This window comes from Pholcus phalangioides, unplaced genomic scaffold (assembly GCF_987345545.1).
Source record: "Pholcus phalangioides strain wild (caught in Gottingen) unplaced genomic scaffold, Ppha-v1.0 ptg000042l_1, whole genome shotgun sequence".
Classification (NCBI taxonomy): Eukaryota; Metazoa; Arthropoda; class Arachnida; order Araneae; family Pholcidae; genus Pholcus; species Pholcus phalangioides.
Window position 1 is genome coordinate 27,915,992 of NW_028301628.1, and position 16,276 is coordinate 27,932,267.

The 16,276-nt window shown below is 33.6% G+C and overlaps 1 protein-coding gene across 3 annotated transcripts in view; it reads right to left on the reverse strand.

Annotated features, from left to right (window-relative positions):
* The window catches only part of LOC149064728 (uncharacterized), a 40,119-nt gene that overhangs the window by 15,868 nt on the left and 7,975 nt on the right, over positions 1 to 16,276 (reverse strand). For 2 of the 3 annotated variants that reach the window (XM_089254943.1, XM_089254945.1), the window contains 8 exons: positions 15,941 to 16,164; positions 12,913 to 13,126; positions 12,149 to 12,318; positions 10,197 to 10,299; positions 8,450 to 8,515; positions 6,925 to 7,288; positions 2,846 to 2,917; positions 21 to 103 (listed from right to left, as the gene is read on the reverse strand). In XM_089254943.1, coding sequence (XP_089111069.1) covers positions 21 to 103; positions 2,846 to 2,917; positions 6,925 to 7,288; positions 8,450 to 8,515; positions 10,197 to 10,299; positions 12,149 to 12,318; positions 12,913 to 13,126; positions 15,941 to 16,164 — 1,296 coding nt within the window. The remainder of the gene's footprint in view (positions 1 to 20; positions 104 to 2,845; positions 2,918 to 6,924; positions 7,289 to 8,449; positions 8,516 to 10,196; positions 10,300 to 12,148; positions 12,319 to 12,912; positions 13,127 to 15,940; positions 16,165 to 16,276) is intronic. The other variant, XM_089254946.1, reaches the window with a different exon arrangement.

A 16,276-nucleotide genomic window follows, 5' to 3' on the forward strand; every position in this document is an offset into this window, starting at 1 on the left:
TTAAACTGAAGATGTCTTACTTGATTAAATGAGCATTCTGTATTATATGGCCGTCCAGGGACCAGATCCCTGAGAAAGGATTGTTCACAGTTAACTGGAGGACCTAAAAAAAAATGTTATTTGAATTTGCTTTTCTCGATGAATGATTTTTTTCAACTTATTTTTAGAGATGGGACAAATATTTTGTTGCTATTCAGTATTTCAATATTCTGCTTATTCTGTCCTTTTGCCGAATATTGCTTAGTTATTCTGCTAAATATCTGTGTAAATCTAAGAACATCAAACTAATTTTTGAAAATTACATTAATTGGAAGTTTTCTTATAAATTAAAAATTCACTGATTATATTTTATTGCATCCCATGAAAGAAATTTTGTCAGGGTGACTTACTTCTAGAATAAGGAAAACATGAAACTGAAAACAGAACATCCTTACTGCAATAAGGTAGAAGTCAAGTCACTACTGTGAAGGATGTATCTAGACATGATACATATTAAGCTACTGAAAGAGTCAAAAGGGGTAAAGAACATCTAAAGAAAAAAAATAAGAAAATAAGCCGTAAATTTTATGATGCATTACTAGTTGGGAGCAAATAATGGTTGGCATTTTCTTAATTAGATGTAAAAATTTATTCTTAATAAGTAATATTAAAATGTGATATATCATCATTAAATTTGACAGCAAGTACCATGGCAATGAAAGTCTTTCAATTACCATTTAGATATTTATTGAAATAATAAATTGAATAACTAAAATTCAATATCCTACACTTAAAATTGCCAATAATTTTATTCATAGTTGTGATGAATTTTAAGAAAATTTATGTTTGGCCAAAACTTTATCCTAATATCTGGTACTTGGTTTTTCGGCCAAATCACTATTTGTCCCATCCCTACTTATTTTAGATACAAAAATCAGGAATTCTACCTGTCAGATATTTCTGAAGGAATAGGAAATGTGAAGCACATGGGAAATTGAGAAATTTTCTCTGGCTGGCCACTGTGTAACGCTTTGTACCAATGTTTGCTTATATGCATCTAGATCATAGATTCCTAAACTTTTTGTTATATCACCCCTTTCTTTGGAAGGGGAATGGGATTTTTTTTCTCCCATTTCCCCCCCCCCCCCAAGTGAACCCATAGGCTCCTATGTTAAATCCGTAGGTTCTATCGCCCCCCCCCGAGCCCTTCCATCACCCACAGGGGGCGATATTGTCCACTTTAGGAAACACTGATCTAAATCACGCATCAAAATTCAATTTTACTCCTCAAAATTTTGTTGAGGAGTGAAAATACTCCTCCAAATTTTAGGTAATTTTTTAATAGAGTTATTTCCCTATTTTCCATTTAAAAAAATACCCCACTTTACACAAAATACAATCCCTTAAATTTTTGGAGAGTGAAAAATTAATCTTCAAAATTGTTTTTCTGGATAACACTCCTTCGTACTCTAAAGTTTTTTTTACATGGTAACTAAAGTGTCTTTTGGTCCACTGCAGAAAATCGGAAGTAGTAGAATCTTCAAATTTCTGTTCTGTGCTTTCTCTCGCATGGGAAGAGGTGCATTTCAAGTCACTGAGGAAAATAGGTCCCCAATAAAGTGACATTTAAGTGATTAGACAATTTTCAATCAGCGACAACCATATATTGAATGACAACTGAACTAGTAGATTTTAGAGTGGACTTACAATTGGACAACGTTATCCCAATATTTTCATCACACAAATTAGTCAAAGCGCTTTTCTGATGGCATCATCCTCTTCCCCCTGTGGGAATAGGTTTTCTGAACGCTAGCTCTATTTTAGCCCTAAAAAGTTGTTACTAATTTATGGAGTGACAGGAAGATGCTCTATCATCATGATCCCCCTACTCATGATAAATGGTACTCTCATTTTCTTTTCTTTTTTTCAAGTATATGTGACATTGCACACAGTACGATACACCATTTGTTTTTGATTTAAAAAAATTCAATTGATAATAATAGACCAATGAATCAATCACAAAGCTCGTGGCAATAATGGTTTTTATTACTCCCCATCTACTATCCTAGAGTCTGCCCCTTATGCCAGGTTTTTGGTGTGCCTTTTGACTAAGATATTTAGCACAGCCTTTCCCCTTTACAGTAGTGGTTCTCAACCACAGATTTTTGGGCTCTTTAAAGAGGCTCAGGGAGACTGTGAGCTTAGATGAGAACGTTTTTTTTTTGTATATAATTATACACAGCTACTACTACTTAATCATACATGTACCTCATACATATTCCCCAGAGGAATTCCTAATGAATCCGTACTTCCAGAATGTGTGTTCTGAATGGATATGAGGTCCTAAGGGTATTTATGCTGTCAGAGCTGTTATTGTTGGTGATGTCATCTGTCTTTCATATGTTTAAGTAAAGATGTTGAATGCTTGAATTTTGATGTCATGTATCGTGTTGAAGGTCTGCCTGCTCTCTGTGGATAACTATGTACTGAATATTTATATAAAGAGGTCTGTGGCCTCAATATTAATGGCAGAGGGGTCTATAAAGGTTAAGGACCATTGACTGCTCTACAGTAAATTCATAGCACACAAAAAAGAAGATTCACCTGCTAGCTAATGTGCTAGAGCTCTGTTAGCCTCTCCTGTGGAGGAAGGGGGGAAACCATGATAATTTTCCCTAATGTACAACCAAATGAAAAGGGAAGAGAGCCAATTTTTTTCTTGACAAAATAACTAAAAAGTAAGAAAGGTACAAATTTGAAGGAAATAAAATTTTCAATGACATGTTTGAATTCACAATGGAAGTTCAGCAATAAACATTAATATATACACAAGAATTTGAAAAAAAATCTAATCACTTGACTTTACCATTAAAACATTGCCAGTTTTGATTCTGAAATCCAGGATGAAGGAAAGGAGGTCTTGAACGAGGAGAAAGGTCTAGAAAAGAAAAAGTACCACTTATTATTTATAAATGTCTGTAAGATGAGAGTGTTGACACCATAAAATTTTTCGAGCAATCTGCATTCGCTGCCATTCGTGCAAAATGTCATATGGACTGGTTAAAGTTGCAGTTGTGCAAGTCACTAATCTTCATTTTGAGGAAAAAGGTTTTACTAGAACTGTAGTCACAGATTACCATATTAAAAATTTTGGGATTTCACAATTTAGAGGTGAACTACTGAAACTGTGACTTCTGATCAAGCTGTGAGCTGCTGATCATTTTTTCTTCCAAAAGTTAGATTGCAGTTCTAGATTGCATTTCTGGACTTAGAATTGTTGAAAATGTGACTTACTTTACTTTACAACTTTAATCCATTCATATGTCAAAATTCTAAATTTTTTTTAATGCCCCTAATAGCTTTTCACATGTGTTTCCCCATGTTCTGTCATATATGTTTGTGACCAATAGACAGCTGTTTACAAAAAACAGAAACACATGTGAAGAAGCTTTTAATGATATTTTTTAATATTGAGAATTTTGACACGACATTTTCTTAAATGGCAATGAATCCAACATATATAACAGCTAATCCTAACTGTGTATGATATTCTATATCCAGTTCCCACATTATATTACATACAGTGAAAATTCAATACAATAATAACCCCTATATAAGGATATCAATCTTAGGTCCTAATGCTCAGACTATGGTCCTAATGCAATTTTGATAGTGTTAATATGTTCAATATATAATGATAAAATCCTATATAACCTAATTCACAAAATGTTTCTCCAGTCCTTTGAGTATTGCTACGTATGATTTTAACAATACAGACAATACAACCTCATTAAGTCACATATGTTAAGGTACATGGTCTATACCTCCTCTTCCCCATCCCTTAAGTCATAATCTAACATTGATATAACAGGGTAGCCTACACAAAAAAATTTAAGTCAATAAAATAATGGGGTGCAAATGGTTCCCACAATATATCAGATTCTAACAATAAATGGTATTACTTTCATTTTTAAAAACAAAACTATTGTATTTTAAATATATATATGCTTGTGTTTCTCAAGAACCAACATTCCTTACATTATTATTTTATGCATATAGACTTATTTCTCCTGTGTGTGTGGAATGTGCCACTATGCCTACCTATAATATATTTTGTGATTTTACATGCACTGAAGCAGTTTCACTGAGAGAGGTTGTGCATATGTGCAACTTAGAGGAAACAGTGCTTAGAACCCACTACATCTGTATTGTTCATGCCCCGGAATCCTAAAACCAAGTACTAATTTTTGTTGAATTTTAAACAACAGATATATTTTGAAGTATACTGTATTCACCCTGCATAAGCTGACATACCACAAAACATCAGAATTACCAGCATGTCAGAAACACCCATATTTTCTGACATGGCAGGAAATTCAAGTCACAGATTTCAGAAAGTTCTTACATTTTTTAACTTTAAGATTTAGATAAATTGGCAAATTTGAAGGCTGTTCGTTCTCTGCATCTTAAGACTCTGTGTTTTACGAACTGCATTGGACATTGCTCAAATTTCTCTTTTACTTTAGCAACCATAAATCTTCTTTTATTGCAAATGTTGGATATGCTAAGCACATTCATTCTCGTATATCAGATGAGGAAAACAGAAAAATTAGTAGAATGCAGAGTATTGTAGCATACCGATCTGAAGAAAGATTACGATGCGTGAGACTGTTTGTTAGAAAAAGGATTATGACGTCATGCAGAATGACTTTATGTTTTGTATTCGGTTCTTTTGCCAATATGCTAATTTTTACAGTGTGGTTGCAAAGTATATAAGAGAACTAATCCTGTATTTTTTACTCACTTGATTTTTGTTTTTTTTGTACTAGCGCTGGTCGTGTTATTCAACAAATAATTTTTAACGTTTTTAACAATTTACAACTATTTAATTAATTTTTTATTAATGAAACTTATGTTCTTAGTTTGAATAAAAAAAACCTTTTAAATATTAAAAATTATGGAGTCGTAGAGTGCTGCATTTTCGCCTCAGTATATTTGTATTATTTGACGAATTGTTTAAGATGTGAATAAGCAAGAAAAAAATTTAAGAATTACACTGTGAAACATAAGGTTCTAGTACAAAAGTGATGACATATATTTTTTCAATCTCGAACATGTAAAAAAACTATGCATACATGTAAAAAACGCAGTACCATTTATATTTTATATTAGGCTGGTGATAATTAGATTAGAGCAATAAATTAATTATGAATTTTCGTTATCAAATTCTTGGACAAAACATGTTTGCTACAATCATAACTATCATTTCAATCAAATTTGTTTATTTATTTATTCATTATTTAAAATAGACTGATATCTTCTGCATGTATAATGTGGATCCTTATTGAGCCTCACTTTTCCTGCCATTCCAGAAATAAATCAGACTCCCACATTCAAAAAGCTAGTGTCCTTCAATTTTTATAGCATGTCAGCTAATCAATCAAGGGAATACAACATACATGGACAGGGTATGAAACTTTCTTTTTCAATCTTATTTTTTTTGTTACAACTAACCAACTGCTTATTAATTAAAACAAATCTTGTTGACCATTAAAAATGCATATTTTCATACCACCTATTTTTTTTCACCTAATCTCTAAAATTTAATTCAACGTTAATGAATAAACTAACAAGCAAACAATAAGAAACAAACTACAAGCAAGAAATATGAACATCTCCAATCTGTGGATGAATGTTGGTTGTCAAGCCTGAATTAACTTCATGGATTAATATATTTCTCCTGAGAGCACTCCACCCTTTAAAGTAAATGCCTAGTGGCAACTCAACATCACGTATAGTGCAGGGTTTCTTGATTCATTAGACATACAGTCAAAGGGTCATTCAGCATCAACTAAATTCAAAACATTCTATTGACAAGATTGTTTCTTGCCAGTGTCCCATTGGTTATGATGTGCAATTATGACTTGAGTTGATGTTGCTTAATAATTTACACTTTTCTTTCACACATTTAATAAGTTTTGGTGAAAAACAAGCAAACTTTAGACTTTTTCACTTTCTGTATTAAAATTAATTAATGTCATATTTAAAAAATAAGTTCAACAGACATGGTATTTATGTTTTGGTACAATACCAATTATTTTAAATTGGAAATTATAGGGCATAGAATTCAAGGCTTTATGGAAAAAGTAATTTCTACTTTTTTATCAGGGGAACCCCAGAGTCCCATCGTAATGCATTGCAAATGCTTATAGTGCAGTTATATCTATATATAAGTATAGCACTCCCTATATTTTTCTGAAATTTTTTCTATGCACAAAGTCTAGCAATAGAACAGCTATCTTTCTGCACTGTATTTAAAGGATTAGGTTCAAGTCTACATCTACCAGATCTTCTATATTTCATTTTATCGAAAAACTTTATAGTATTTCAATAACATGCATACCACACAAGGTTACTTTTACTTCAATATCATTAAAGTTATGTAAAGAAAAAATGAAATTTAAATTTTGTGATTTAATTCAGATTTTTTTTTTTTAAATCAAACTGATTTAAATTGGCATACCCTCCCTGCACATGGATTCATATCTAACAATCTATAAAGATTTTTTTTTTTTTTTGTGTCATCAAAATATTTACATTTCAACTACTCTGAAATAGTTCTGAGCATTTAGCAACCATTTTTCTAAAAAAAAGTATGTCCACATGAATACGCAAAAAAATTGTAATTACATAAAAGCTCATTTTTCTTCCTGGAAAGATGAAGCCCTTACATCAATGCAGTGAACATGTTGAACAAACTTTGTTTTGCATGTTTTACAGAGAAAATGCTGCAGCGGCAGATAGGCCACAAAATATGGTAAATGTAATATGTATTAAATCATGAGGTACATAATATTAAAATGTAAATACAAATTTAATACATCAAAAAAATATCAACCCATTATTAATTTCATAAAATAAACCTGCAATGAAAATAAAACCTACTTGGGAAGCCATTACCGCTGGGAGGAAAACATGGTGGATTTTGATTGTTGGCGGCCCACTTTTTTATACGCTTCTTAGACTTTTTCAGCTTCTGTTTCTTCTCAAAGTTATGATAAGATGATCCACTTTGTTTTGGATTCCCATTTTGTTTTGGATTTCCACCTTGTTTTGGATTTCCACCTTGTTTTGGATTTCCACCTTGTTTTCGATTTCCACCTTGTTTTGGATTTCCACTTTGTTTTGGATTGCCACCTTGTTTTGGATTCTCATTTTGTTTTGGATTGCCACCTTGTTTTCGATTCTCACTTTGTTTTGGATTGCCACCTTGTTTTGGATTATCACCCTGTATTAGTTTCTGATTTTGCTAAAATAACAAAATTTATTTAAAACACATTTTTTTCAATATAAAAATTTTGCTAAAAAGTTTTTACAAAATAATCATGTAAGGAATCAATTGCAATCATCGCTATGCACATTGCATTCTCCATGCTACAGTATGAGATATTTTTAAATTACTTACTGTATTCATGCTCATAATCCTGCATGCCAGAAAAATAAAGATACATGTTTTAGAAGATACAGTTTCTGTATTCAGATTAGTTGATCATTTCTGGCATGCAGAAAATTTACAAAAAAATAATTAAATTGTTACAATCTTGTTTATGACACTTCGTCAGAAAGTTAATGTTCTTTTAGTTCCTCATAAATTGGTAGTTTTTGCCAAAGAAAAATGAATAAAACAAATTATTTGTAAAATGAGTAATCAAAATATCATTATGAAAGAACGTTTTCACTGTTAGTACGTGAGAAAAATTATGTTAATATGCGTACTTCTTTGATATACTTCTAATGCCATGTGTTTGAAAGAAAATATTCCTCACAAAATTCAATTTTGATATTGAATTACAAAAATAAGATAAAGCATTCTTATATTTATATGATGAATTTCTACATCACCTTTATGTTCGGTTATATTTATTAGGGCATGTTCCATTTTTGGTACATGCAAAAGTCTTCAAATCGATTTCTGTTTAAATTCTCAGTTATGTATTTGGCTCATGCAAAAAATGTAACAGCCTCCCTTAAATTTAAAACACTGAATTCTATACTATTATTTTTAACTCTCCAGCGGACCGGATTTAACCTCTAGGGGGGGGGGCATCTGGCCCATGGGCTGTAGTTTGCTCAACACTATTTTAGACTATTCCTCACAAAATACAGATCTCTTTAAAATATGCATATTTATAAATGATCATTTTATGAATAAAAAGCTCATCACATAATTTACGGGACAGTAATGCAGTCAATGCTTGGTTTTACGAACGTCTGGCTTACAAACTAATCTTCAGGTTTCAAACGATTTACTGTTCTCTTGAACGTCTTTCTCATTTACGAATTTTCGATTTTACGAACTATTTTTCATGTCTGTAAGGGTTCGTGATAATGAGCATCGACTGTAGTATTGTGCAACTAATAACTTCATAACAAAGAGGAAAAACTAACTTAACAGAATGAAATAACTCACATCTTGTTTGGCTATTTTCTTCACGGGACTCAATGGAGTATTGTCATAGCTCCCGACTGCATCTGGCTGCATAATCATATATGATCATTTTATCAATAAAAAAGGTCATCATATGATTTACGTGACAGTAATATAGTAAAACCTATCTTCAACGGAATCACAATGGGCCAAGATTTTTTTCTGTTGAACACAGGTTTCTGCTTAATAAAGGTTCAATTGACACAATGTGTAAAATTAGGTTTTCTCATAGCATCTGTATTAAACTTCACCACCACCCCACCCCCCCCCCCACACTGTTGTTCTTCTGAATTAACGACACTCATTCTTTTTAACTCTAGAATTTTCAATGAGGTGTGTCATATCTGTTGTGTCAATTTCAGTTTCGACATTGTTGTCTATGTTAATACAGCAAAACCTGTCTTCAAAGGAGTTACAAGGGACCAACATTTTTTTTCCATTGAACACAGGTTTCCCCCTTAATACTGGTTCAATTGATGCAATGTGTAAAATTCTGTAACGCCCTCTTATGTAATTGAAGTACAATGTAATAAAAATAAATCATTCGAAAATAAACTAATTCATTTAAATGCACATAAAATAATGTACATTACTGTAATTACTAAATTTTTGTTTCCACAACATCTGTATGAAACTTCACCTCACACTGGTTTTCATTTCAAATGACTTAACATTTACATTCTTTTTGACTTTCTCTGAAATTTTCAATGACAGTGTAAATATCTGTCGTGCCAGATTCAGTTTGTACATTGCCATCTATATTTATGTAATCCTCAGCAACCGGGCTGTAACTAAGATTTTTGTGTGTTTGGGGAGGGGGGTGCAACATGAGTTCACTGCCCGATAACTAAAATTAGATGATTTCCCCCCATAAGATTTGCCACTTCCTAAATTTTGCCGCCCCGAGCAATTCGCCCCCTCAGCATCAGCTTGCATACAATTTTTTAAGTCATTTTATATCATTTGGAAATCCAACCATTACACTGACTCCTTTCGCAGAAAAGCCTGCTTTACAGAAAAATTTTGTTACAATTTCAGAAAGCAACCATTTCACTATGTGTGGCTTTTCAAAAACCTCAGCATCAAGTACGGTAACTGTTTTTATAAATCTAAGGGTGTGTGAAGTAGGACTCGCATTGGCAAGCAGTCATTGCATTAAAAATTTTGATACTACTAATATTTTTTATGATACGTTGGTCAAATAGTCAAAGTGTTTGTGTGAAATTTTCCATTAAAGGGTAAAATTTTTCTTTCTGTTTCCACGTTAGACCAGTTCCATTTAATCCAGGTTTTTTAATGTGTATTTTGGCATTAAAACCAGGGGACCACAATTTTTTCCATTAAAGACAGGTTTCCACTTAATACAGGTTCCGTTAAAGACAGGTTTCCACTTAATACAGGTTCCGTTAAAGACAGGTTTCCACTGAATACCGGTTCCGTTAAAGACAGGTTTCCACTTAATACAAGTTCCGTTAAAGACAGGTTTTACTGTATTATTGTGCAATTAATAACTTAATGAAAAAAAGAAAACCCTCATGGACCGTCTGGTAGTTAAGTGGTTAGGGAGCTAGCCTCTCACTGTGCAGGTCTGGGTTCGAATCCCGGTTTGGGCATGGATGTTTATGACTAACACTAACAAATTCCCTGGATGGATCATGCTGATCCCTTCGGAATACGTGATCATCACATTATGTAAAAAAAACTTATTTAGCAGAATAAAATAACTCACATCTTCTTTGGCTATTTTTTTCCTGGGACTCAATGGAGTATTGTCATAGTTCCCAACTGCATCCGACTCTTCTAGTGTTCTAAAGGTTATTGCGGATTTATACCTTTGAAAAAAAATATTGTCAAAGCAAAATGAATATTAGGGGTTGTAAATAAAGTAACAGCAACATAGTAGAGAAAGCCTCAAAACATCAATCGTATATGAAAAGAAAGAAGTTGAATTAAGTAGTCAATGGTAGAGACGTTTTTACAGTAAGAAATGTAGTTGTTGTAGGCAACTGAAATACAAAGTGGTCTTATCAGCTCTAAAAACAGATCAAATAAAAGTAAAACTGCTCAAGAATGTCATTGAAAATAATGTGAAGCCTGTGATGACAATGAGTTGCGAAATGAGTCTGTGCATTTCATACGTCAGAATAAAACTACATTCAATAGGAACCACTTTGATGATGGCATCCAGCTTACATACAGGAGACCCTCGACTTTCGTACAGAATTGGTTCTTGAAAATGTGTGTGAATGTTGAATGTTTGAAAGTAGAGGGATGTAAAAAAGCATGAGAAATTGTACATGTATTTTTAAATATTTGTTGCACAATATACATAATTAAGTTAATGAGGCATGTTTAATTGCTTTCAGGTGTTTTCTTTATACTAATGCACCACGCTAGAATCTTCTTTTAATCTAGTCTTCCAATTTTTATGCAAACTAAGAACCTTAGCTTGAGCAATTGAAAAACTCAGAGGGATATTGTTTTGATGTTGATCATCAATCCATGGTGACAAAGATCTTACCATTTCATTCATCACTACGCAGTCTTTTTTGGAAATTGTTGAAGATACATTTGCACAATTTTGAACGTATTCCTTAATTTTATTCTTCTTTTCCAAAATTGAAGATATTGTAGACCTATTATGTCATACTAATGGCCGATTGAAGCAAAAGATTCACTGTTTTCAAAACGTCTAATTATTTTCATCTTTGTCTCGATCGTATAAAATTTGAGTCCTCAATTTCTATTTATTCATATCAACACTGCAGTTTCTCTGTACTCACTCATGTTTATAAATTTATAAGGACGAAATATTTAAACATTAACAAGTAAATTGGCAAAGCACACAACACATCGACACACACTCTAACATAAGACTAAACCTCTTAAATATTTGGCCCCGCCACTGCGGCTTGGAACCGTAGTGATGTCACAATGATTCCGAGAAGAATTTACTACTCTAGGAGGCAATGTGTGAGTGAGTGTTAGCTACCACACTCTGTGGATGCAACAGCATGGAAGTGAACAATTTTTGCACTGTCTGCAAAAATCTTTAAAAAAATCAATTTTTAACATGTGCGAAGTATCAAATTGTGTGAAAGTCAAATGTGCAAAAGTTGAGGGCTGCATGTGCAGTAGAAATCCCATATAATGATATCCTCTATAACAATAATCGTCTATAGAGTGATATTACTCTTTGGTCCTGATATACTTTTCATAGTGTTAACATATTACATATGTAATCTGTAACACAATAACCCTACTATACCCATGTTTCTTCAATCCCTTGGGTATAGTTATATAAGTGTTTCAGTGTACCACATTTGGAAAACCGTACAGGCAGAGGCAGATTTAATGGCGGGTGCAACAGACACGTGCCCGAGCCCCAGACTTCTAAAGGGGGCTCCAAAAAACCAAAACTTCACACTTTTTCTAATTTAAGGGGCACAATATTTCCTTTTACGCCCAGGGCCTCAACCGAATTTAATCTGCCACTGGATACAGGACATTGTGATTATGATTACATTAAGGGATCTAACAGAATTTTATTTACAAATACTGTGTGTGTGCGCGTATGTACAATATACATAGTTAAAAAAATAATAAACAAAAGTGCAAAAAGTAATATGAATTGAAAAATTCTGGGATAAGTTAAATAAGAAAAAGCACTAATGTGCACACCTATGTGGAAGAGGAACTCCCCATGCCAGAGATATGTGAGTCAAAAGCAAGTTTGTAACATATCGCACAGCTAGAGGTAGCCAATGGATTCCATCTGAAGATCTCTGATGCAGTTGCATCCTGAGATGGTAATGTATATCCACCACATCGTAACCGTGAGCCACAACTGCCTGCATAAAAATGCGCAAAAAAAGAATTCACACAACAGTACTATAATTTAACAATAAATACCAGGTTTAACCAACACTTATTATTCATGAAGAGAATAAGGAAATAAGAGACTGAAAAATATATACACATTTGAACCTGGTCAAGGCAAAATAGAAAGGGAACTCAAACTTTTAAACCAAATTTCATATTAAAATGATAAAATATTGGAATAAGTTTTCGCCTATACAGCAGTGATCTAGTATTTCAGTCATATCACTACACATAACAACCATTACACAGAAACAAACTTTACACCAGGTTCACAAGTACATTCCAACATGTACCAATTTGTTTGAAGTTCTGCAGAGCGATGTGGACAAGGTGCATGTGTGGTTTAGTAGTAGTAATATCTGCTAAGGTGAGGAAATCAATTGTCACCACTGAAAATGTCTACCATAAACCTAGCTGGGGGTCACCAGTCTTGCTGAACCTAATTTTCATGCCTTAAAAAAATTGACGTCCATAGTTTTAAGGCCTGATTTTCTGGATGATGGATATGTTTGATAGCAGGTAGCACATTAAGCATTAAGTTTCAACATTCATTATTTACATACCTTCCTACAGTACGCATTAGCCTCCATAACATGAAAGCGCAAACAGTATTTTAAGAATTCCAGCTGCACAACCAAGAAACCACCTTTCATATCAGCAGATATAGGCGGAGTGGTTACCCATATAACCAGACATTCTTGGTTGATATTGTTGTTGAGATACTTCATCAACTTGACAAGATTATCCTTGAATTGAGCCGCTCCTTTCGGACCCCACCTACAAATACAAATTAGCAAAATATCAGAATAAATTTCATGCATTTGATAGTTGAAGACTCTTCTACTTGAAATGCTTAGAGTCAGAACTGTGATTAATTAATGTTAATAAAAATGTGAAAAATAACCCACTCTTTTGCCATAGCATATCTTTAGGTTTGGCACACTGCATTCTACCTATGCATGCATGCATAGAAATGAAACTACTGTGTATTCCACTATGGTACTGTGGAAACTGGTGTGGAAACTGTTACTAAAGTTTGACCCTTATTGCATCATGATTCTTGCTCCAATTTAAATTTAAACATGACTTTTTTGCTAGTGGGGTGCACTAAAGGTAGAGTAAGGAACAGTGATTCAATTTCTCTGGTCTAAAGATGTGCCAAGGGAAGAAATCTGCTGAAGACTTGCAACATGATTCGGGGGCATAGCTCTATCACAAAAGGAGTAAAAGTGGATCAAGAATTTAAAAATTACTCAGACAATTATGATATATAAAAATAGAATAGAAGCTGGTCAACCTCCAGCGCTGAACAAGAAAATTCTGCAGGCTCAAGAAGTGATTCTGGCAAACCATGAAATAGCAACTGACAATATAAATTATTTAATGCAGATTAATCATGTTTCTGACTATCAATCCCCACATTTATGTAAATACAAACCTAGTTCGAAAAATAGAGATACATCAAATTTAACATATATTGGCAAGAAAATAATGTTCCATAGCATAAGTTGGCAATGCTGACTTTGATCTTGATCTTTTAGCTTTTCCCTCACAATTTTTTTGTCATTGCTACTCATGCCCCCCACATTCTGCAATAGGACCCCCCAGGTTGAAATCTTTGGTGGGCCCCAAGCTAGACTTTTCACTGGCCCTTCTCTAGTGAATTTACAGCATGAAAAAAAAAATGATGGTACTTATCCCGGGCTCTACCAGCCCAACCCTTGTTGGGGGGGGCATGTTGCTACTCTGAGCCTGGCTCTCTGTCTCGAGGAACAAACGTTTGCAATGGTAATTCAGAATTGTGTCAATTGCCTCTGTGATACATTTCCTCAAATGGTTAGTGCCCAACAGATACCTATAAAGAAACTGTCTATAAAGAAACTTTATGAGAAGCAAATGGACAAAATGTAATGATGTGGTACTTGTGAATTCTCTTGAGGTAAGGACCAATGTTTATGAATCCCAAGCAATATTAATCAGCAATGGTGGCATACACATTCATCGAAAGCAAAGACATGTAAAACCTCAATTTCAGTAAAAAAAATCACCTCTGGAACACGATTTCTGTTTTATGGGACAGAAGAATTTTTCTGATTGGATTGATACTTCCCAGCAATATAATTAATGCTTTTGCATATTTGCCAAACCTTGGAACACCTTCAACGGGATAATTCAAAATAAACTAAGTGTAATGTAATATTCAAGCACAAGTGACATTCTCCTGTTCTGAATTACACTGTGGATGTCACCAATTCACTTCTCGAGCAGAACCAGGAAAGTTTCAACCATACAGCATAGCTGCCAACTTTTGAAAATAAAAATTAGGGAGATTTTAGTGCAGACCCGTATTTTATAGTAAAACCACTCCCTAATAAATACACAAGGGATTTTTCCAAATAAAATAGGGATTTTCCACACATGGAAGTTAAACCCTTGGGTATAAAATCCCTACGCAAAAACAAGTGAAATTGAAGGCCAAAACTTCAATGTGATCCAAAATATATATACAGTCAAACCTCGTTAGTGCATCACCCGGTTAACACGTCACTTCGCTTACCGGGTCACCTTTTGGAAGTCCCAATTGTCCTCTGGCAGGAATATGCACAGCTATGGCTTACTCCGTTTAACAAGTCACTCCGCTTACTAAGTCATATTTTTGCTCTCCTAAGAGTGACTCATTAACAAGGTTTGACTGTATATACATTGTGTTCAATCAGAAACGATGTGAACAAACATTTTGCTCGAATGATCCCAAAATCATCGGATGATGAAGGGAAAAACAATTTTTAAAGAACACTGATTTTTTGTGACACTTGCTTGATGTGTTTTTTTTATTTACATGGGTGATGATGTCAGTCTTTCCACCATGACCTATGCTTATATCATTAACACAACTTGTAGAAAAAGAAAAAGTCAGCCTTTTTTCTGGAATGTTTGATGAAAGGAAATTCATCGGAATAAGTATCTTTAAAATTTATTATTTTTTTGCTTATCAGTATTCATGTTTCGTTATCGCACATACGTAACTTCAACAAAAGAGGAAGTTTTGACCACATGCACTATAATCTTCAATTATTATCCAGGACTATTGGCTACTAAGCTATTTCCCTGCACGATAAGACAACTTTTCTTGTTACCATCAGAGGATTTGTAAAACTTCCTTAAAAAAAAGGATTTCCCACTATTTCCCCATTTACAACATGTGACATCATTTAGAAAAGGGTAAAAAACAGAGGCAAAAGACTTTTTGCCCCATAAGAAATTCCTTAGGGATTGTTTTCAGAAGCGGGAATTCTTTTAAATGAAGTATGGAATTTTTTGTGATTTTCGTAAAAATTCGGGAGATTTAAGAACTTCTCGGGAGGTCGAGAGGTGAAGCTAAAATTTGAGAGACTTGGCAGCTATGATACAGTATGGACTCTGTGCCTCTTATTTGCTTCTTTAACTAATGAAACATCTTGGAAACAACACATTCATGACAATTATGTAATAAAAATAAAGTTACAATGTAGTTCCGGTAGCTGGCGACAGATTTCTAAGGCTAAATATCATGAACCAGAAAATAATAAATGCTAATAAAATTATTCATGCCTGCACAGATCCCAGAGACATGAATTGATGATTAAAACATCAGGTTGGCCGCCCTCCATAGCTTTTGACAATGCTTCTTCCACATAGTTGTTGAACACCCTCGTAATGAAATAGAATTCAAAATGATAATCCTCAAAAACAAACTTTCTTTCTTCTTTGTATTCTCTACCATTGGTCTTCATACCGTGATCTACCAGCTTATCTTCGAATACTGAATTCTCCATCTATGAAAGAATGCATAAAACATAGGCACAGTTATGCAAAAAAATACAAAAATCATAGCACAGGGGAGATTTGCATTTCAATACTAATCTATTGTCAAACTAACGTCAAATT